Below are 24401 nucleotides of genomic sequence, written 5' to 3'. Positions count from 1 at the left end.
CGGGGCTTCTCAGACATGCATGTAGAGGATCCTGTGCCTTTCTCAGGCCCCTGTGCATCCTCCGTGGGGCCACTAAATCCCCAAAGATGAAGAAGGGCTGGTGGTGAGTGGGGCCTTACTTGTGCTGGGTAGGCTGGCAGCCAGGTCTCAGCCCAGGACTTGGAAGCCTCACCGTCGGGGTATTTGGCTCAATAACAGGATCCACATTCCCGATAACTGTGTTGGACCTGATGCTGTGACTATTTTCTCCACTGCTGCACAGCTGCCAAGAGCAGCTCAGAGACCAGCCGCCACACCTGGTTCTGTCTTACCTCCAGGTCTTCTCTCTGGGTTAGCCACGGTATCTCAGATGGTAAACAATACACCCACAGTGCGGGAGACCTGAGTTCAGTCCCTGAGTGGGGAAGGTCCTCTGGAAGAGGAAATGGCAACCCACTGCAGTATTCTTGCCTAGAGAATTCCGTGGACAGAGGAGCCTAGAAGGCTATAGTCCATGTAAGGCTACAGTCCGTGGGGTCGCAAAGAGTCGGACACGACTGAACAGCTAACACTAAAGCCCTCCCTCTAGAGGCTGGCTCTTTTAAAGGTGCCTCTATGAGATAGTTTAAACCTAATATTCACTGTTCACAGAGAAGGGAAAATTGGTATAGGTTACGAAGGAAAAAAATCATGAACTAATTTCTCTTGAAGGCCATGGTAGCCAAGCGCTTGACGAAGGTCAGCCTCAAGCATGGTCAGTGACACTGATAATTGATGCCTCGTTTAAAGCCCTGGTCCTGGTAAAGGGCACGGAGTCCACCATACCAGCCTTCTCCTCCAGCCTTATCATGCTCAGCAAGAGCTTTTGCTCTTTTGGAAGATCTTTTCTGTTATTTTTTTCCCATGGATCACATATTAATTTTTACTCACATTTTACCTTCCAAACCAGCATTTTTAAAGAGGCACTGTTTGACTCTCTGCAAATGTTCACTCTCCAATGACGAGTCAGCTGGCTTGCTTTGCATTTTGGGCTTTCCTCTGACCTGGGTGCATGTGCATGCCTCCTTTCACTACCTTTTTCTTCAGCCTCTCCTGCCTTTGAAAACCTTGAGCCTCTGCTCCTTCAAATGGCTCCTGGGGAGTTGCTTGTTCTCCCATTAATCTGTCAGTGTCAACCTACCAACACCCTTGTTGGTGTCACGGAAGCAGCCAGCTTAGCACATGGCATGTGTGTTCTGTGACTCACTCTTTTGATTTTCAGGGGCTGCAGACAGCACCCCATCAGTACTGAAGGAGGCCTTTGGAGGCTGGCCAGTGCCCCAGCCTTCAGGACCACGATCCCGAGCAGAGAGAGTCTGAACATCAAGGTTCTGCCGAGAACAGGGAGATGAGGACTGGAAGTAGTGGAGGGTAGAACAAATGTGCATTCCTCTCTGACCCCCTGCCTGCCATCCATCGACTTCTCTGTACTTCTCTTTAAGCTGTAGACCTATCATCCTTCAGGCCTTTTCTGTGCCTGGATCCTGGTGGGAATCTGGCTGAGGCCCAGGAGCCCCACCCAGCCCCCCACCTCGGCTGGGTGAGGAGCTGGGGTGCTGGGAGGTGGCCTAGGCTGTGTCCCTCGGGCCCTGCTGTCACTCTCCATGGGGCAAACAGAACTCCACTGAGGAAGATTGGGGAGAAAGCTGCTCGACATGGCCACATATAGCGTATCAGTTCCCTTGTCCAGTAATTTGTGTTCAGATCACCGTGAATGAACCATTGATAAGCAGTATTATTTACTGGGTTTATAGGAGATGGAAATACAGATGTCAAAAAAAGTTTAGTGAAAAAAATCTACTTGTTCAAGACATAATACAAGTTGTGTTTGGAAGGAAATATAAACTCTGTCTCAAGGCCTCAGGGTGGGGGACTTTTCTCCCTCCCTGGGGCTCATGTGATCCAGGCCCATACTCTAGCTCCATTCCCTCTGAGCCCAGCACAGAGCAGGCGTCTAGAGTGGCCCCGCAGCTCCCCAAGGCCCATAGGCAGCCCTCCCTGTTTGAGGAGCCTCTGTATCGAGTGGTGAAGCTTCACCTCCCACAGAACCCACAGGAGAGGGAGTGCCATTCTCTGCAGGCCTTAAAACCCCGGAAGACATGACCCACTCCGGCCCCATGATAGGCGGGGACGACAGGAGGGCCGTGATATTAAAGAGAATCACAGGGCAAGAATGAACTCGCCTTTCTCATGGAAATTGTCTCGTTATGTTTTCCTTCATCCAAGTGTTTTCGTGGGTAACAAGCAAAATGACATAAAGCCACTGACCCCCTGAGAGAGGAAAGAAGATGCCTCACGTTCTTCATTTAGCCTGAGTATTCAAGGAAGTATTCATCTCTCAACCGGGTTATCCTGCTGAGTTCACACTTAAGAAGACTCAGAGATCATGAGTCTCCGGATTGGAAAGTTACGTCTGCCCCCCTGCCCCTTTCGGACGCCCCTGAATGGAATGAGATGGCATGATGCTCCAGCAAGTATGTGGGTCCCAAGGCAGAGGCATGTCTGTGTCACTGCACACGGTGACTAGACACACGGGACACTGAGGTCTAGACGTCAGAAAAAGTGGGGACATCTCTGAGTTGTAGTGTTGAGTCTGTCTCCACAGGAGGAGAGTTGGATCAGAGTGAATCTGACAGAGAAGTTCTAACATGTGCAGGTTTTTGAAGGCCTCGTGAGTCAGCCTAGCCCTGCCAGGTCAGCTGGAGCCTCACTTCCTTCCATCTTAATGTAGGAGATAAGACAGCTGCCAAAACTGCACCCACAGCAAGCCTGAATTGCAGTCCCACAGACACCCCGTCCAGGCGCTGGAAATCCCATCATTATGAACCATGGAGGTGAAGTTGTTGCCCTCATGGAGATGAAGTTCTAGTGGGGAAGAAAGATAATAAAGCAGACCATCAATATGGCACAAGACCATGCGGTAGGCACTCCGAGGTAAAGGGAGGGAGCCCAAGGCAGGGTTCTTGAGGGCAAGGAGGAATGAGCCATGGGAGACACTCAAAGCCTTGGCTCATTTAAGGAAGGTAGAATATGGGAGCAGATGGAATGAAGGCTGGAGAGGTTGGAAAGGAAGGTGATAGAATGGTAGTCAGTTGCCAGGGAGCACTCCTGAGCCTCAGGGTTAACTGTAGGGAGGTTGTGCAGCCCCAGGAGGGCTTTAAGAAGGGGTGGTGACATGTTTGTATTCACACTGACTTGTCCTGGCTGTTCTTTTGAGAGTGGACTCTGCAGAGGGAAACGGAGCAGGAAGAGCAGCAGATAGCCCAGAGCCTTGGGGGTAGCAGTGGAGGTGGCAGGAAGTAGCTCAGTGTGAACCAGGATCTGTTTTGAGGAACGTCCTACAGGTCTCACTGATGGATTGGATGGGGCAGTAGCAGAAAGAGAAGAGTCAAACATGACCCTGCTTGATGGTGGGTAGATGGTGGTGCCATGTGAAAACACAGACCCCTGGAAGAGGGTTTGGGGGTAACGTAGAAGCAGAGTCTCAAATCCTGTTGAGATTTGGAAAGGTGCCCTCCAGCTGAACATGTGGGTCTGGAGTTCAGGAGCAGTCAGAGCTAAAGAAGCAGATGTGGGAGTTAGTGTGGGATGAATCCAAGGGAGGGGATGCACTCATCATAGGGACCTCCCACAGCACCCCTAACAGCCCTGTGCACTGTTGGGTACCAGCTGGATGAGGAAGTCTGGAGCATGGGTGAAACGTAAGGGAGACAGAACAGGAGCGAATCCTCACAGTCCCCTTGGAGGAAATTTCAGAAGCATTTGCAGAGCACAGTGATGCCCAGAGAAAGTGATTCAATGGCCCAAGGTGGATGTGGTGGCTGCAGAAGGGCCGCGATATTAAAAAGAATCACAGGGCAAGAATGAACTCTCCTTTCTCATAGAAATTGTCTCGTTATGTTTTCGTTCATCCAAGTGTTTTCATGGGTAACAAGCAAAATGACATCTTATTTTAAACTGTGGTAACCATCTGTTCATCAGGCACTCTATCAGATCTAGTCCCTTAAATCTATTTCTCACTTCCACTGTAACTTATATGCAGAGTACATCATGAGAAATGCTGAGCTGGAGGAAGCACAAGCTGGAATCAAGATTGCTGGGAGAAATATCATTAACCTCAGATATGCAGATGACACCACCCTTCTGGCAGAAAGTGAAGACGAACTAAAGAGCCTCTTGATGAAAGTGAAAGAGGAGAGTGAAAAAGTTGACTTCAAGCTCAGTAGTCAAAAAACTAAGATCATGGCATCCAGTCCCGTCATTTCATGGCAAATAGATGGGGAAACAGTGACTGACTTTTTTGGGGCTCCAAAATCACTGCAGTTGGTAACTGTAGCCATAAAATCAAAAGACGCTTACTCCTTGGAAGGAAGGTTATGACCAACCTAGACAGCATATTAAAAAGTAGAGACATTACTTTACCAACAAAAGTCCATCTCGTCAAGCTTATGGTTTTTCCAGTAGTCATGTATGGATGTGAGAGTTGGACTGTAAAGAAGGCTGAGTACTGAAGAATTGACGCTTTTGAACTGTGGTATTGGAGAAGACTCTTGAGAGTCCCTTGAACAGCAAGGAGATCCAGCCAGTCCATCCTAAAGGAGATCAGACCCAGGTGTTCATTGGAAGGACTGATGTTGAAGCTGAAACTCCAATACTTTGGCCACCTGATGCAAAGAGCTGATTCATCTGAAAAGACCCTGACACTGGGAAAGATTGAAGGCAGGAGGAAAAGGGGACAACAGAGGATGAGATGGTTGGATGGCATCACCGACTCAAAGGAGATGAGTTTGAGTAGACTCCGGGAGTTGGTGATGAACAGGGAGGCCTGGCGTGCTGTGGTCAATGGGGTTGTGAAGAGTCGAATGCAACTGAGCGACTGAACTGAACTGAACCATCTGTTGTGGGCTTCCCCAGTGGCTCAGTGGTAAAGAACCTACCTGCAATGCAGGAGTCTTGGGTTTGATCCCTGGGTCAGGAAGATCCCCTGGAGAAAGAAATAGCAACCCACTCCAGTGTTCTTGCCTGGGAAATCCCATGGACAGAGGAGCCTGGTGGGCTATAATCCAGGGAGTAGCAAAAGCATCAAACACAGCTTAAAGACTAAACAACAACAACCATCTGTTACAAAGCCCAAAAAAGTTACTTAGAAAAGACAGAGTAAGTGAGTAATAGCCCCTCACCTGTATGTAATACCACAGCCTTATATTGGTGATGTTCGTCTGATTTTCTTCTTTGTAGAAGCTCAAGATTTCATTTTTGTTTCTTAACATTCACAGTACTAGTTCCCATGGTTTTTTGGCCTGTTCTTAAATGAAGTCATTGTGTGGGGAGACGTGAACTATCACGCTGTCAGAGCTTGGAATAGAAACTTTGAGCCGTATTCTCAATCGTGTTGCTCCTGCGAAGAACCCTTAATCTTGGGCATCCCATTCTGGATACAGCTGGAGACATTAGAATAGCACTGGGCCATGTTTGGTTCTCCAGAGGCTGTAAGGTACTGGCATTTACCATAGCTGGGTGATCCTCCAGGGTGGTCAGCGCTGACTCACAGCCTCAGGGATGCTTTCAACTGGGTAAGAGTCTTTACCTCTGGGACCCAACTTAAATCAGAAGTTAAGTTGTACTTAAATCTTAAGTTGAGTTAAATCTTTTTGTTCTCTTCATGTGGTCTTTCCTGTAAAAGACCTTCAGGGGAGAGAAGGAGGCAGAATAAGGTCTGTGGTGTCTCTTGCAAGGACATTGTTCCTATCAGATTAGGGCCCCACGCTACTGACCTCATTTAACATTAATTACTTCCTTACAAGTCCCAACTCCAAACATAGCCATGCCAGGGTTAGAGCTTCAGCATATGAAGGGGGAACACAAACATTCAATCCGTAACAATTGGGTTATTTCAGACTTTTGGGTATTTTAAAGTATGCATATGAGCTGCGGCTGCTTGGCACTGGAGCCGTGACTTTGCAGCCCTAGAGCAACTTTGAGGAGATATCCCATGTCCAAGGGCAAAGAATAAGCCCCAGCAAGATGGTAGGAGTGGCGAAATTGTGTTTAGAATCAAACCCCACATCCTCCAGAGACACTCAGAGGGCTCAAACAAACCTTGTGCGCACCAGGACCCAGGGGCCCCACAGAGACTGAGACAGAACAGTGTTTGAGCATCTCCTGTGGAGGTGCGGGTCAGCAGGGGCCTGCCGCAGGGGCAGGGGCTCTGGGTGCAGCAGACCTGGCTATGGCATAAGCCCTCTTGGAGGAGGTCACCATTAACCCCACCGTAGAGCCGCCAGAACTTACACAGGATGGGGACAGGCTCTTGGAGGGCACTAAACAGAATCTGGTGTGCACCAGGACCCAGGAGAAAGGAGCAGTGACCCCACGAGAGACTGACCCAGACTTGCTCATGAGTGTCCAGGGGTCTCCGGCAAATGCGTGGGTCAGCCGTGGCCTGCTGCAGGGTTGGGGGCACTGAGTGTAGCAATGCATGCATGGGACCTTTTGGAGGAGGTCCCCATTATCTTCATTAACTCCACCATAGTTTGGCCTCAGGTCAAATAACAAGGAGGGAACAAAGCCCCACCCTTCAACAGAAAATTGGGTTAAAGATTTATTGAGCATGGCCCCACCCATCAAAATAAGACCCAGTTTCCCCCTCAGTCTTCTCTCCCATCAGGAAGCTTCCATAAGCCTCTTATCCTTCTCCATCAGAGGGCAGACAGAATGAAAACCATAATCACAGAAAACTAACCAATCTGATCAAATGGACCACAGCCTTGTTTAATTCAGTGAAACTATCAGCCATGCCCTATAGGGCCGCCCAAGATAGACAGGTCATGGTAGAGAGTTCTGACAAAACGTGGTCCACTGGAGAAGGGAATGGCAAACTACTTCAGTACTGTTGCCTTGAGAACCCCATCAGTCAGTTCAGTTCAGTCACTCAGTCCTGTCCGACTCTTTGCGACCCCATGAATCACAGCACACCAGTCCTCCCTGTCCATCACCAGCTCCCGGAGTTCACTCAAACTCGTGTCCATCAAGTCGGTGATGCCATCCAGCCATCTCATTCTATGTCGTCCCCTTCTCCTCCCGCCCCCAATCTTTCCCAGCATCAGAGTCTTTTCCAGTGAGTCACCTCATCGCATGAGGTGGCCAAAGTACTGGAGTTTCAGCTTTAGCATCAGTCCATCCAATGAACACCCAGGACTGATCTCCTTTAGAATGGACTGGTTGGATCTCCTTGCAGTCCAAGGGACTCTCAAGAGTCTTCTCCAACACCACAGTTCAAAAGCATCAATTCTTTGACAATCAACTTTCTTCACAGTCCAACTCTCACATCCATACATGACCACTGGAAAAACCATTGCCTTGACTAGACGGACCTTGGTTGGCAAAGTAATATCTCTGCTTTTTAATATACTATCTAGGTTGGTCATAACTTTCCTTCCAAGGAGTAAGCGTCTTTTAATTTCATGGCTGCAATCAACATCCGCAGTAATTTTGGAGCCCCCAAAAATAAAGTCTGACACTGTTTCCACTGTTTCCCCATCTATTTCCCATGAAGTGATGGGACCAGATGCCATGATCTTTGTTTTCTTAATGTTGAGCTTCAAGCCAACCTTTTCACTCTCCATGAACAGTATAAAAAGGCAAAAAGATAGGACACTGAGAGATGAACTCCCCAGGTCAGTAGGTACCCAGGATGCTACTAGAGATCAGTGGAGAAATAACTCCAGAAAGAATGAAGAGATGGAGCCAAAGCAAAAACAACCCCCAGTTGTGTATGTGACTGGTGATAGAAGTAAAGTCCAATGCTGTAAAGAGCAATATTGCATGGGAACCTGGAATGTTAGGTCCATGAATCAAGGCAAATTGAAAGTGGTCAAACAGGAGATGGCAAGAGTGAACATGACATTTTAGGACTCAGTGAACTAAAATGGACTGGAATGGGTGAGTTTAACTCAGATGACCATTATATCTGCTATTGTGGGCAGGAATCCCTTAGAAAAAATGGAGTAGCCGTCATAATCAACAGAAGAGTCCGAAATGCAGTACTTGGATGCAATCTCAAAAACAACAGAATGATCTCTGTTTGTTTCCAAGGCAAACCATTCAATATCACAGTAACCCAAGTCTGTGCCCTGACCAGTAACGCTGAAGAAGCTGAACAGTTCTATGAAGACCTACAAGACCTTCTAGAACTAACACCCAAAAAAGATGTCATTTTCATCATAGGGGAATGGAATGCAAAAGCAGGAAGTCAAGAAATACCTGGAGTAATGGGCAAATTTGGCCTAGGAGTACGGATTGAAGCAGGGCAAAGGCTAATAGAGTTTTACCAAGAGAATGCACTGGTCATAGCAAACACCCTCTTCCAACAACACAAGAGAAGACTCTACACATGGACATCACCAGATGGTCAACACCAAAATCAGATTGATTATATTCTTTGCAGCCAAAGATGGAGAAGCTCTATACAGTCAGCAAAAACAAGACCTGGAGCTGACTGTGGCTCAGATCATGAACTCCTTATTGCCAAATTCAGACTGAAATTGAAGAAACTGGGAAAACAACTAGACCATTCCGGTATGACCTAAATCAAATCCTTTATGTTTATACAGTGGAAGTGATAAATAGATTCACGGGATTAGATCTGATAGACAGAATGCCTGAAGATCTATGGACAGAAATTCGTGACATTGTACAGGAGGCAGTGATCAAGACCATCCCCAAGAAAAACAAATGCAAAGAGGCAAAATGGTTGTCTGAGGAGGCCTTACAAATAGCTATGAAAAGAAGAGAAGCCAAAGGCAAAGGAGAAAAGGAAAGATATACCCATTTGAATGCAGAATTCCAAAGAATAGCAAGGAGAGATAAGAAAGCCTTCCTCAGTGATCAATGCAAAGAAATAGAGGAAAACAATTGAATGGGAAAGACTAGAGATCTCTTGAAGAAAATTAGAGATACCAAGGGAACATTTCATGCAAAAATAGGCACAATAAAGGACAGAAATGGTATGGACCTAACAGAAGCATAAGACAATAAGAAGAGGTGGCGAGAATACACAGAAGAACTACACAAAAAAGATCTTCTCGACCCAGATAATCACGATGGTGTGGTCACTCACTAGAGCCAGACATCCTGGAATGCGAAGTCAAGTGGGCCTTAGGAAACATCACTACAAACAAAGCTTGTGAAGGTGATGGAATTCCAGTTGAGCTATTTCAGATCCTAAAAGACGATGCTGTGAAAGTGCTGCACTCAATATGCCAGCAAATCTGAAAAACTCAACAGTGGCCATAGGACTGGAAAAGGTCAGTTTTCATTCCAATCCCAAAGGCAGTGCCAAAGAATAGTTAAACTACTGCACAGTTGCACTCATCTCACATGCTTAAAATTCTCCAAGCCAGGATCCAACAGTACGTGAACCATGAACTTCCAGATGTTGAAGCTGGATTTAGAAAAGGTAGAGGAACCAGAGATCAAATTGCCAACATCCGTTGGATCATAGAAAAAGCAAAAGAGTTCCAGAAAAACATCTACTTCTGTTTTACTGACCATGCCAAAGCCTTTGACTGTGTGGATCACCACAAACTGTGGGAAATTCTTCAAGAGATGGGAATATCAGACCACCTGACCTGCCTCCTGAGAAATCTGTATGCAGGTCAAGAAGCAACAGTTAGAACTGGACATGGAACTACAGACTGGTCCCAAATTGGGAAAGGAGTATGTCAAGGCTGTATATTGTCACCCTGCTTATTTAACTTATATGCAGAGTATATCATGAGACATGCTGGACTGGATGCAGCACAAACTGGAATCAAGATTTCTGGGAGAAATATCAATAACCTCAGATATGCAGATGACAGCACCCTTATGACAGAAGGCAAGGAAGAACTAAACAGCCTCTTGATGAAAGTGAAAGAGGAGAGTGAAGAAGTTGGCTTAAGGTTCAACATTCAGAAACGAAGATCATGGCATCTGGTCCCATCACTTCATGGGAAATAGATGGGGAAACAATGGAAACAGTGACAGACTTTATTTTGGGGGGCCCCAAAATCACTGCAGATGGTGACTGCGGCCATGAAATTAAAAGATGTTTGCTCCTTGGAAGAAAAGTTATGACCAACATAGACAGCATATTAAAAAGCAGAGACATTACTTTGCCAACAAAGGCTCACCTAGTCAAAGCTATGGTTTTTCCAATAGTCACGTATGGATGTGAGAGTTGGACTATTAAGAAAGCTGAGTGCTGAAGAATTGATGCTTTTGAACTGTGGTGTTGGAGAAAACTCCTGAGGGTCCCTTGGACTGCAAGGAAATCCAACCAGTCCATCCTAAAGGAAATCAGTCCTGAATATTCATTGGAAGGACTGATGCTGAAGCTGAAACTCCAATACTTTGGCCACCTCACGCAAAGAGTTGACTCACTGGAAAAGACTCTGATGCTGGGAGGGATTGGGGGCTGAAGGAGAAGGGGACAACAGAGAATGAGATGGCTGGATGGCATCACCAACTCGATGGACATGAGTCTGAGTGAATTCCAGGAGTTGGTGATGGACAGGAAGGCCTGGCGTGCTGTGATTCATGGGGTCGCAAAGAGTCGGACACGACTGAGCAACTGAACTGAACCGAATGAAGTTGAATATCTTTTCATGTTACTGTCCATTTGGTTATCCTGTTTCATTGTATGCCTTTTCAGGTTTTTTGCCCATTTTTAACCTTCATCTTCTTGTTTGATTTGCGGGAATGCCTTATACATTATGAATATAAGTCCTTTATCAGGTGTGTATTACAAATACCTTCACCCACTCTATGGGCTGTCCTTTTACTGACTGATACACCTCAATGAACAGATGATCTAATGCTAAAGTAGTTCAATTTGCCTTTTTTTCCTCTTTTTTCAGTACTTCTATTTTGGTTTAAGAAATCATTGCCTACCCCAGGTTTCTGAAGATAAAATCTCTTTCTTTTCACAAATCTACAACCCACCTAAAAAATGACTTTTACATGTGGTGTGACATGTAGTGAAAATTAATTTTCCCATATGTTTACATACCTACCCTGGTACCATTATTGAAACCATTTTTCTCTGCTGTACTGCAAGGTAACATTTGAGATAGAGCAGGTGATTTTATATGTGAGGGTCTGATTTGGACTCTGTTTTGTTGCTTTGGTGCATCTGTCCTTAGAATAAGATGACCATAGTTTTATAAGTCACTTCATGCAGTATAAGTCACTTCATGCAGTATAAGTCCTCCAGCCTCTTTTTTCTTCATATCCTTTGTCTTTGCTGTTCTCAGGCTTTACATTTCTACATAAATTAATGTGTATTTTCTCTATAGAATAATTACGAGTTGACTCACTGGAAAAGAGTCTGATGCTAGGAGGGATTGGGGGTGGGAGGAGACGGGGACGACAGAGAATGAGATGGCTGGATGGCATCACCGACTCGATGGACATGAGTTTGAGTGTACTCCGGGAGTTGGTGATGGACAGGGAGGCCTGGCATGCTGTGATTCATGGGGTCGCAAAGAGTCAGACACGACTGAGCGACTGAACTGAACTGAACTGAATATGGAATCTATATGTTAATTCCATATAAATTATAGATCAAGTGAGAAAATTTATATCTTCACAATATTAAATTTCCTAATCAATGAACATGAATGTTTCTTAACTCTTTCACAAATATTTTTTAATTTTCAAAATAAGGGTCTTGAACATTATTCATTAGATTATCTCTATGCGTTTTATGTATTTTGTTGTATTATAAAGAAATGCTCTTAAAATGCCAGCAACAGCTGAGATATAGAAATATAGTTTATTGTTATTTATTAATCTTGTATTCTAGAACCTTTCTAAATTTACTTATAAACTCTAGTAGCTTGTAGAATTTTTTGGACTTTCTAGGTCCATGATCTATAAAAAACAAAGAATGATAGTTTTATTTTTTCCTTTCCAATTGGAGTGGGGGTAGGTTCTTTTTGTCTTGCTACATTGTGTAGATCTTCCAGGAAATTTTTGAATTGGAGAGTTAATAGCAGATATCCTCGACTAATTTCCAGTCTCAGAGGGAAATGTACTGTTTCACCAGTAAATATGATATTAGTGTAGCATTTTTGTAGATACTATAATACATATGAGAGTAAGGTAGTTACCTTCCATTCCCAGTTTGCTACGTTTTTATCTTTCATAAATGATGTTGAAAGTTATTGAATGCTTTTTCTTTATCCTTTAAAGTAATCGTGTGATTTTCCCCTTTTTTTCTGTACATTGGGGAGTTATATTGATTGATTTTCAAATGGTTACCCATTCGTACATTCCCAGAGTAAACCTCAAACCTCATTAAGTTATGGTATCATTGCTTTTGTGTATCACTAAATTTGATTTGCTAGGGTTTTGATTAGGATTTTGACATCTATGTTCATGAGAAACATTGATCTTTTGTTTCCTGTAATGTTCACATTAGCTTTTAATATGAAGATTAGTTTAGCCTCATAAAAAGAGTTGTAAAGTCTATCCTCTGTTTCTATTCTGTGGAGGAGTTTCTACAAGATTGATGTTATAACTTTTTTAAATGATTGGAAAAATTCTCTCTGAAACCACATGATCATGTGGCTGTGTTTTGTGTGTGTTTTAAAATCACAGACTCGATTTCTTTTAAGAGATTTTGAACTATGTAGAATCTCTGTTTCTTCTTATGTCATTTTGAAATGGTTTTGAAGAACTTGTCTGTTTTATCTAAATTCTCAGATGTTTATGTTAGCGCATATTTTTTTTTTAATGTCAATAGGACCTGTGATGATGGCTCGTTTTTTTTTCCTTTTAAAAAAATATTTATTTATTTAACCACACCGTTTCTTAGTTGTGGTACCCAGCACCTTCAATCTTCATTGCAGTGTGCGAGATCTTTTAGTTGTGGCATGTGGGATCTAGTTCCCGGACCAGGGTTGAACCCAGCCCCCCTACACTGGGAGCACAAGTCTTAGCCACTGGGCCATCAAGGAAGTCCTAATGGTCCCTTTTTCATTTCCAGTGTTCTTACTTTGAAATTTCCTTTGGTTTTCATTAATAATGTTGCTAGGGACATGTGAATCTTATTAATCTATTCAAGGAACCTATCTTGGTCTCCATTGGCTTTTCCTTGGTATATTTGTTTCCTGTTTCATTAACTTTATTTTTATTTCTTAACTTTATTTTTATTCTTTCTGTCCTTTTCATTTGGATTAGATGTGCTGTTCTTTCTTCTGGCTTCATGAAATGGAAGTTTATATCACTATATCTTCTTTGGCAGTATGCTATAATGTTGTAAATGCTATAAAGCCGTAAATGTCTTTCTGTGCAGTGTGGCTTACCTGATAGCTCAGTTGGTAAAACATCCACCTGCAATGCAGGAGACCCCGGTTTGATTCCTGGGTCAGGAAGATCCACTGGAGAAGGGATAAGCTACCCACTCCAGTATTCTTGGGCTTCCCTTTTGGCTCAGCTGATAAAGAATCTGCCTGCAATGTGGGATACCTGGATTCAATCCCTGGGTTGGGAAGATTCCCTGGAGAAAGGAAAGGCAGTATTCTGGCCTGGAGAATTCCATGAACTGTGTAGTCCATGGGGTTGCAAAGAGTCAGACACGACTGAGCGACTTTCACTTTCACTGATGAGTGATCCTCATTGGGCCATTCTCACCTTGTTTTGTGCTGAGGCTGAGGTGACCACCCCAAAAAAGGAATATCAGGCCAGGATCACCAGGCCTTCATGGGGGAGGTATCCAGTTTTGACTGGAGTCCAGTAGTAGGTCAACTGAAACCTTTCCAATGGGGTGAACATGGTAGTCATGTCATGGGGGTGACAAGTCTGAAAGGGATACCTGTTGGGTGAATGCTACCTCCCCCTACCAGAGGTTTCAGTCAGCAAAAGCATTGATCATAGACCCTTGGAACTCAAAGGGACACTGGGATTGTAGGGCCCCAAAGTAGCAAATGTACTAGAGTTTGCTGGACCACTTCCAACTTAGGCTGATGGGCTGACTCCATGTATTGGAAGCTGGTTTGCAAGTTGGAGGTCATAAAGGACCAACGAGAATGCCCAGGTGAGGCATATTGCATCTCCAACTCAGAACCTACGTAGGAGCCCTCTTTTGGCAGTGGATTGTGATGGCTGAAGAGACTGCAGTTTTCCTTGACCACCAGAGAGATTGATCATTGCAAATCTCCAACAGTATCCCAAGAAACTTGACTTCACAAGGAGGCTTTAATTTTGTTGGGACTTTTCAGCCACCTACCTAGCTGAGGTATGATATCACAGAGTCCAGGCCCCGAGGCTGACCTTCTGATGTGCAAGTCAGCAGTCGTTGTCTACAAGGTGAAAAGCTTGGACCCCATGAGTAGAGGCCTCATGTGCAACCCTGACTCACTCACCAGGAGTAAATGGCAGGAGCATTTTCTCCATTCACCCTTCTCGACCTGTGGCTCTTCTGATCAGAATAATCCCCTTTGGCATTTATGGGATGGGACATCCATGCATGTGAACTTAATTCCTATTGTATGTTCAGGTTCAGAAGCAGCAACAAGTCTGCACTGGATTGGACCCAGGGGCACTGCACACAGAATTCCATGAGCTTCCATTCCCCACTGTGAGCCTACCCAGCTCTTGTCAGTTGAGCTCAGAAGCCACTTCCCCTTGTGACTGGGTAGGATGGTAACTTTGGCACCTTTCTCCAACAGAACCATAAAAGTGGGAGCACCTGTCCTCCATAAGGTGCCCCAGCTCTCTTGGATGTGACCTCTGGTCCCCCCTCTGGGGCAGAGAGACCTGGGTTCATCCCTATTACCTTTCATGAAAGTGCTGATGTTGGGGAAGAGAGGTAGGGAGGGGCCAGCAGGTACAGAGGGAGAGAGCCAGGTGCAGTTACTCTCATATCTGAGTTCTTGCAGTTAAGTCAAATGAATTTCCCATGATCTGGTTCACCAGAAACCCTCTTATCAATTCTGGGGGCTCCTTGGAATCAGACAGGATGGGAGTGAGCATCAGCCCCATTCAGCCCTACTCTTACTGCTTCACCTCTAAACAGTTGTTAATAGAGAAGATAGTTGGGCCCTTACTCACTGGCCCTTTGCCCATCACCTGGGTAAGAGAGTTCCCCACAGAATCCTGGGACATCTTTTTCTACCTCCTGACCTAGCCTCCTGACCCCATGTTCTGTCTTTTTGAGAAAGTCCAGTCTCTGCTGGAATCCTGTCTCCATCTTTAAAAACTGTTCAGAACTGTGAAGATGCTACTCTGCTTGCAAGCTGGTTAGTCATCCCAACAGGTTCATGAATGCTGGCAGAAGATATGAGATTTCTGGGTCAGAGACAGAAGACTTTATCATTCACAGTACATCAGGCAGCATGAACTCCATGTTTATGTCAATTTCCCTTGCCCTCCAAGCCCTGTAGGTGATGCAGAAGCAGGGATGGGGGATACTGTGCACATAGTGGATTTGTATCAGTGTTCAGAACCCCAGCCCCCAACACGGTCAAGTCAATTGAAAATATGACTACTAAATATGTTATGGGCTTCCCTGGTGGCTCAGATGGTAAAGAATCTGCCTGCAATGCAGGAGACCAGGGTTTGATCCCTGGATCAGGAAGATCTCCCTTGAGAAGGGAATGGCTACCCACTCTTGTATTCTTGCCTGGATAACTTCACAGACAGAGGAGCCTAGTGGGCTACAGTTCATGTAGTTGCAAAGATTCAGACACAGTTGATAAGCTAACACACACACACACAAATGTGTTATACACCTAAGATTTATCCTAAAATATATGTAAAGCAAAAATTGACAGACTCAAAGAGAAACAGACACATCTAAAATCAAAACTGGAAATTTTACTAGAATTCTCTTGATAAATGATAGAATAAATATTCCAAAAAAATCAGTAGGGATTAGATGAAGATAAATAAAGAACTTAACCCAATTTACATACATACCACATGGCACTTACCAATTGCAGAATAAATATGTATTCTTTTCAAGCAAGAATTTTTCCAAATTGACCACATGGTGGCCATAAAGATTGTATCAATAAATTTCAAAGAATTTGAAATCATTCAGACATAATAAATATCTGACTTTACCATACAATGAAATATCCTTCTTTATCTTATGCCTTAATAATGTTTACTTCATCCAGTATCAAAGTTTACCAGCTTTTGCTTGTTTTTTGAATGATATTTTTTTCTGTCAAATTTCTGTGTCATCATATTTATAGTTTCTTTTATAAACATCCTTTAGTTGGTTTTGAAAGCAGGCTGATAGTGTATTTTTTACAGTGTCTTTTAATTGAAATCGGGCTTTCCTGGTGGCTCAGTGATAAAGAATCCATCTGCCAATGCAGGAGACACAGGTTCGATCCCTGGGTCGGGAAGGTCCCCTGGAGAGAGGAGCCTGGCGGGCTACATTCCATAGAGTCAAAAAGTCAGACATAACTTAGCGACTAAACAGCAGCAACAACAGCAAATTTAATTGGAATATTTAGTCCAATCACTTTTAATATAAATGCTCATTTGGTTTAAATCTGTTATCTTGGTGTTTGTTTTTTATTGTCATATTTCTTTAAGGATATTTATCATTTTGTTTTCCCCTCTAATATCTTGTTAGTTATGCATTTCTTATTATTCTTTTTGTGGTTACACTGTAGTTTACAACATTCATTTTTGAGCTATCAGAATTTATCTTAAGTTAGCACTTTTACCTCTGTCTGCTGTCATGTGTTTTTAGTTCTACATATAATTTAACCCAAAAAAACCATTACTGGTATGGCTTTGAATGGCCAATATTTACCAATATGTGCATTGCCTTTTTTTTTTCTTTTTTTTGTATACCCTCCTTCCATCAAAGTCATTTTCCTTCTCTCTAGAGATCTGTCTTTAGTATTCCTTACTGTAGACCTGATGGTGATAAATTGTTTCTTTCTATTTTTCTGAGTATCCAACCAGTCCATTCTAAAGGAGATCAATTCTGGGTGTTCATTGGAAGGACTGATGCTAAAGCTGAAACTCCAATACTTTGGCCACCTCATGCGACGAGTTGACTCACTGGAAAAGACTCTGATGCTGGGAAAGGTTGGGGGCGGGAGGAGAAGGGGACGACAGAGAATGAGATGGCTGGATGGCATCACCGACTCTGTGGACATGAGTTTGGGTGTACTCCGGGAGTTGGTGATGGATAGGGAGGCCTGGCGTGCTGTGATTCATGGGGTCGCGGAGATTCGGACACGACTGAGCGACTGAACTGAACTGAACTAAATAATTGCCTTTCTTCAAAACACCTTGCATAGATTATGAAATTGCATTTAATCTATGCATCAATTTAGAGAGAATTCACATCTTTACTGTGTTGAGAGTCTTCCAATTTGTGAATATAGTATATATCTCCAATTGTTTGGGCTTCCCTGGTGGCTCAGAAGTTAAAGCATCTGCCTGCAATGCGGGAGACCTGGGTTCGATCCCTGGGTCGGGAAGATCCCCTGGAGAAGGAAATGGCAACCCACTCCAGGATTCTTGCCTGGAGAATCCCATGGACAGAGGAGCCTGGTGGGCTACAGTCCACAGGGTCGCAAAAAGTTGGACATGACTGAGCGACTTCACTTTCACTTTTCTTTCCAATTGTTCAGATCTTCCTTGATTTCTTTTATCAGCATTTTCTAGTCTTTAGCATAGAGGTACTGAAGATATATGTTTCCTCTCTTCTTGAATTCATACATTTATAGCTTTTGTTTGTTTTTTGCTTGTTTGTTTTACAAAATTTGGGAAGTTTTCAGTAATTATTTCTTTGGATACTTTTCTCAGCTTTACCGTATTTCTTCTCTCCTTTGGGACTCTGATCACATGATCTTTTTTGTTTATTTTCTATTATTCAAATTCTTTAATTTCTAATGTTATACCTGGTCATTCACAGATTCTTCTTCTCTTCATTCTGATGTTAAACACATCCATTGAGGTTTTTTCTTCAGTTGTTGCATTATTTTAGTTCAAAAATCCTCATTTGGTTTTTCTTTATATCTTCTTTTTTATTGTCGTTGAACCTTATTTTTTTTTTGACTGACATTTTTCTATTTTTTTCCATTTGGTTTGAGCCTGTTTGTAATTGTTGAAGCATTTTCATGATGCCTGCTTTAATATCTGTCAGGTAATTCTAACATCTGTATCATCTGTGTTGTTGGTTAGTTGTCTTTCCTCTTTCCATTTGAGGTCTTCCTGGTTCTTGGTGCAAATAGTTTTCAATTAAAAATTTTATATTTGGGGTATTACATTATAAGACTTGGCATTGTAGCATGTATATTATCATATGTGAAATGAATCACCAGACCAGGTTCAACGCATGATACAGGATGCTTGGGGCTGGTGCATGGGGATGACCTGGAGGGAGGATATGGGGAAGAGGGAGGTGGGAGGGGGGTTCAAGAGGGGAACACATGTACACCCGGGGCAGATTCATGTCAATGTATGGCAAAGCCAACCAGTATATTAATGTAAAGTAATTTGCCTCCAATAAAAAAAAAACTCTTATGTTTTAGCAGACTTTCTCTGACACCATTCCATTAGGTGCAATGCACCACTGATTGATAATCACCAGATAGGAGTGGACATACAGGTTTTTTATTTAATTGGGGTATGATTGCTTTATAATCTTGTGTTGGTTTCTGCTATACAGCAATACAAATCAGCCATAATTTTATATATATATATATCCCTTCCCTCTGAAGCTTGCCACCCACACTCATCTTATGCCTCTCCGTTGTCACAGAACATCAGGCTGGGCTCCCTATGTTATATAGTAGCTTCCCACTAGCTAGCTATTTTACACATGGTAGTGTTCGTCAGCCCCATTTTTCTAGAATTCATATATATGCATTACTGTGCGATATTTGTGTTGCATGTACAGGTTTTCCAAGCTTCCTCTGCTGACACCTAATGTGGGGTGAACTTCTTGGTACTGCGGGCCAGTGGTGGGGGACCTCGTCACAATCCAATGGGAGTGAAAGTCCAGGCTCCCCATATGTTTTCAATTGGGGTGGGGGTGGTAGGGGTGGACTCCTGATTACCATACAGCAGGGCTGAAGCCCTGACTCCGTACCACCTGGCAGTGGGGGAGGGGTGGAGAGTGACTCATTGCAGCCTGGCAAGGATGAAGTCTCAGCTCCCCACTCTGCTAGTTGAGTGGTAGGAGGGCTACAGTTTGTTCTGCAGATACAGCTGGAATAGAGTGGCTATTTCCAAGCTGCAGCTGTCTGGCTCAACTGACCTTCTCCTGGTATTCTGTCTAGAGAGAACATGATTTTTTTCTATGATTTCCATTGTTTCCAGCCTGTCACCTTCTCTAGCCTCTAATCCGGGGTTTGTGAGCCAAAGGAGAACCCAGGGCACTTACCGCCAGGTTGAGCTCAGGTCTTGAGTTCCTTAACCGGCCTGCCTTCTCTCCACCTTTCAGTCTGCCCATGCTGTTTTATACATAATGCCCAAGGGTTTTAGTTGTACTTAGTAGAGACAGTAGGGGGAGAAGATGTCTACTCTGTTTTCCTGGAAGCAAAAGTTTCAAGATGTGTTAATGAAATTTAATATGACTCTACCAAAATGCCTACAATGGCTTTAATGTATGAAATTAAATGTAGTCAGAGAGAAAAAGACAAATCTCACATGCTATCACTGATACGTGGAATCTAAGAACAACGATAGTGAGTGAGTGAGATTGCAACCCCACGGACTGCAACCCACCAGGCTCCTCCGTCCATGGGATTTTCCAGGCAAGAGTGCTGGAGTGGGTTGCCATTTCCTTCTCAAAAAAAGAAAATGATACAAAGAACTTATTTACAAAATAGAAATAGGCCTACAGACACAGAAAAAAACAAATTTATAGTTACCAAAGGGGAAAGAGGGGGATAAATTAGGAGTTTGGGATTAACAAATACACAATACTATGTGTAAAATAGATACACAATAAAGACCCACTATATAACACAGGAAAATATATTCAATAACTTGTAATAACCTATAATGGAAAATAATCTGGAAAACAATCGGCATATGTATTTGTGTATAAGTGCACCACCTTGCTGTATACCGGGAGCATTGTACATCAACTGTACATCAATTTAAAAAATCAAATTTAATTTAATTTTTATTAAAATTATGTATTATAATTATTTAATTTTATTTTAAAAGAATAACTTTTTAAATAACTTTTGGGAAGAGAAATTATGTTCAAGGAAATTACACAAAAATTTTATATTTTGTATAAAATGTGTTCCCAGATTCAAGGAGAGAAAGCTTTAATCTTGAGTTTCTTGCTAACTGATGGAAGGATTTTGCTATTTTTTATCTTAAAAGAAAAAATATCTATATTTTTTCTGAACATAAGTAGCCATCACGGTGGTGGCTCAGTGGTAAAGAATCCACCTGCCAGCACAGGAGCCGCAGTAGACTCGGGTTCGATCCCTGGCTCAGGGAGATCGTCTGAAGAAGGAAATGGCAACCCACTCCAATATTCTTCCCTGGAAAATCCCATGGACAGAGGAGCCAACAGGCTACAGTCCATGGGGTTGCAAAACTTAACACGACGGACCAACTGAGCACACACAGCCATAACCCTCCACCTTACCACTGAAGTTCTCTAGAATCCTCTAGAAAATCATTCACTGATATTAAAGCTTACTTAGCAAACATCCGTGTTTGTCCTGGGATTCTAAACATGAGCTTCTGTTCCAGGTCGCCTGAATTGGTGGTCCACCGTGTGCACGAGCTGTAAACGGCTTCTTCCTTTGGCCACGACAGGGGACGGGAACTGCCTTTTACATGCTGCCTCACTGGGTAAGCCCTGCAGTGTGGACAGAGGATGACAGTGCCCAGGCCTTCTCTGTGTGTCATTAGAGGACAATCTTATACTAAGTAGAGCCACATGCATCACTGTCAACTGAAAAGATCCCCAAGGGATGGAGCCAACAACCCCCACCCTTCTTGTCAAGCAGCTGGCAGGCTTGGTGGGGCATAGAGCATACATGAGAAAAAATCTGTCCTGATAGAAGGAGGCCTGAGCAGACCTGCAGGGATGGGCAGTAGACATCGGGGTCTAGAGCAATCAAAGAGGACTTCCTGGAGGAGCTGAGATTTTCCTGAGCCTTGAAGAACTGAAAGAGTATAAATAGGACCTTCCAGGCAGGGAGAACACACAGATAAAGTGGAAAGTCAGGAATTAACAGGGTGTTTGGGATCAGGGCTGAGCCCTGTTGAGCTTGAGCAGAAAGCCTGGGGGGCAGTGCGTGAGGCCGGGTAGATCTGGAGCCACCACTCTGACTGCAGCTGATGCACTTAAACTGACAAAAAGGCAGACATGGGTAAGTAATACAGAGATCAGCACAGTCAGAATATACTGCAGAGAGGTCAGCAAGCTCTTCCAACAGAGATGTGAGCTTCCTGGTTGCAAAAAGCGACACCAGCAAATGCACAGGTGTGAGTGGCAGTGTTAGGATGACAGAAGGTCACAATACACTTTGTGGAAGATCATGTAATCCCTCTGGACCCAGGCTTACATACACATGCAGTACTGGATTTGTGCCAAGGACCCCAGCATCAGAGCTGATGGTGCCTTATTACTCCTGCAGTCTGAGGACCCTGTCCAGGGATGGGCCCCTCCAACAAGAATATGGTCCTTGATCAAACCTCCCCAGGTAAACATGACCTTAACTTAATGCTGTGACCCAGAGCAAGGATGCCCCAGACCTCACTTCAGACCTGTAGTGAGAGGTCTGTTCTGTAAGAGGTGGGCCGAGCTGAGCCCAAAAAGTTTTTGAGGGAAATAGGGCGTCTGGGACGGGCCCTGAGATACCCAGAGGAGGATGGAGCCCAAGTGCAAAGGAAACATTCCATGTTCCGTAGGCTTGACAAAGGGTGATAGGGAAAACAAGGGCACCCACCCACCTGCCCCTTTTCTGTTTCAATATTAACTCATTCCTGTCTGTTGACTCCCCATTCAGCATAGTAGAATAACAATCAACAGTTGCACTGCCCAGCGATGTCTGCTTTTAATATTCTGGTATATTGTCTTCAACACTTTTGTTTATACTTCCAGTGAAATAGGATCTCATGGTGTTCACGGTTTGGAATCCAGTATTTTCCCCTTAAAATTGTAAATTGAATTTTTCACGCTATTCTTCAAAAACGTGTTTCACAAGTTGTGTCTTATTCCATCATAAAATATTCAATATCCCTCTCTCATGGAACTTATTTCACCTTATTCTGTATCAAACCTAGAGAAAAATTACAAAAGAAGACATCTCTCCTCTTTGCAAAGTCTCAGCCACAGGAATGCCTTTGTCCTTCTAACATTCATGTACACAGGCACTTCCCCTGTCATGACCACAGGTGGACAAGGCCACAAGCCATATAGTCACATGCCACTTTGGTCCTGACTGATGGCAGGTGTTTCACGGTAAGCACAGCAGGCCCCCCAGTTCTGCCTGGGAGGAGAAAGCCTCCTGCAGGTGGCCCTTGCTCCAGCTGTGAGAGAGCCTAGGCTGAGACTGAACCTGGGACTCACAGCCAGTTGATTCTTTTCTCCCAGTACTTTGTTTCCCCTTGGTACTCAAATTGCTAAACTATGTACAAGCAAGCCTGCTCAAAGTGGCCATTCGACACTCACCAGCAGTGCTTACTGGACCTGCTGGCCAGCCCTGGCATTGACCTAGGGTGTGGAGCACACACAGAAATGACAGTAATCCTGGGATCAGGCTTGTGGGCAAACGTGTGGGACAAGGGGATTCTGTCTGCACAAGAGACCCAGACAAGGAGCCGTGACGAGTAGACTGGACCCAGGACTTGCCCTGCCTGGGAGGAGCCGGCAGGCAGGTCGGAGGGATGAGAAAGCTCAGCTCAGCCTGTTCATAAAAGGAGCATTGATAGCCATCTTCCTCCATCTGTAGAAAAAGACTGCAGAAAAAGACTACCGGAAAGCCCACGGCAGCCCCCTGTTATCACATGTCTTAGCACAAAAGGATGCACGGCCAGACTGAGCCTTTGATCATCGGTCAGTGTGGGTCACTGCTCTCTGAAAGCTCTCCAGAGGGTCCCAGCTCACTTCAAAGCCCACCTTCCCAGTGTCCACCTCGCCCCTTACATCCCAACTGCAGACACCTTCCCCTCCCTGTATGCCACATGGGCGCCCCCGGGGTTGGCCCTGACCTTTTCCTCCACCTGGGATGGTGACTCAACCCTGTACCTAACCACTCATGTCTTTGCCCCAGTGTCTCCACTCACGCTGTGACCAAACCACCCAGCCCTCTGTCCTCTTAGCCTGCTTCGTCTCCCCTTACATTGCCACTGCCTGCAACATAGTGTGTTACATGTTAATTCGATGGTTGCGTCCCCTCCCTTCCCCTCAGTGTGGACTCCATGAGATTTTAGGAATTTAGTCTGTCCTAGTTGCTGCTGTGGGTATTCCCATCACTTAGAATGGTGCCTCACCCTTACTGTGAAATAAGTATGGAATTAAGTGGAATTAATAGTATTCAGCTAAACAAATGAACAAATGAATGAATGAATTTCCCTAGTCTCTCCCTGTAGCCTGAGCTGCATCTCTCATGGCACTTCTTCCATTGATTGGGTTTCTTGACCACTTCTGAGCTTCCCCAAGGATGTACTCAGAGATGCTGGTTTGTTCTTATGACACCTGGGCCAGGTGAGGCACTTCCTCCGAAGCAGGTGCTCTCCCGGGGCCCAGATGAGTGCAGAGATACCTCAGGGCTACAGACATTGGATGCAGCAGACCCTCAATGAAACTGGGGTCTGACTGCCATCCTGGCTTGGGGCCCTGCATGAGGACACATCATCCCCTGTCCCCACAGGCTCTCTCCCACTCAAACACAAGGTCAGAACCACAAACATTACATCCCTCAGAACAAACCTTGAGAGGCTGAGGGCAGCCTGCAAAGCACCCCCGAGACTTGGTGAAATGGCTGTTGTTTTAAGGAGGGGCTGTGCTCCGTCGTTCAGTGCCTGCATCTGCAGAAACATCAAGAGAGGGGGCAGAGGGGAGCTGCTTGCCAGTCGTGAGAACTGAATATCTCGCTACTGCATTATCTGCCCACACAGCGGTGGGGGCCAGCACTGGCAGGTGGTGGTGGTCTCAACTCCTCCTGTTTTGCCCCTTCCTCACATATTTTCTTGTGTCAGATGATAAAGAATCTACCTGCAGTGCAGGGGAGCTGAGTTCGATCCTGGGGTCAGGAAGATCCCCTGGAGAAGGGAATGGCTATGCACTCCAGTTTTCTTACCTGGAGAATTCCATGGACAGAGGAGCCTGGCAAGTTACAGTCCGTGGGGTCTCAAAGAGTTGGACATAACTGAGCGACTAACAC

The 24401-nt window shown here is 44.5% G+C and overlaps 1 protein-coding gene across 1 annotated transcript in view; it reads left to right on the top strand.

The window, feature by feature from the left end:
- OTUD7A (OTU deubiquitinase 7A) overlaps positions 1 to 24401 on the top strand; it is a 148970-nt gene that overhangs the window by 77972 nt on the left and 46597 nt on the right. The window contains exon 5 of the mRNA XM_055417999.2: positions 20758 to 20859. Coding sequence (XP_055273974.2) covers positions 20758 to 20859 — 102 coding nt within the window. The remainder of the gene's footprint in view (positions 1 to 20757; positions 20860 to 24401) is intronic.

This window comes from Moschus berezovskii, chromosome 21 (genome assembly GCF_049115385.1).
Source record: "Moschus berezovskii isolate FMDL1 chromosome 21, NW_MosBer_1.0, whole genome shotgun sequence".
NCBI lineage: Eukaryota > Metazoa > Chordata > Mammalia > Artiodactyla > Moschidae > Moschus > Moschus berezovskii.
This window is presented reverse-complemented; position numbering and strand designations above follow the sequence as displayed.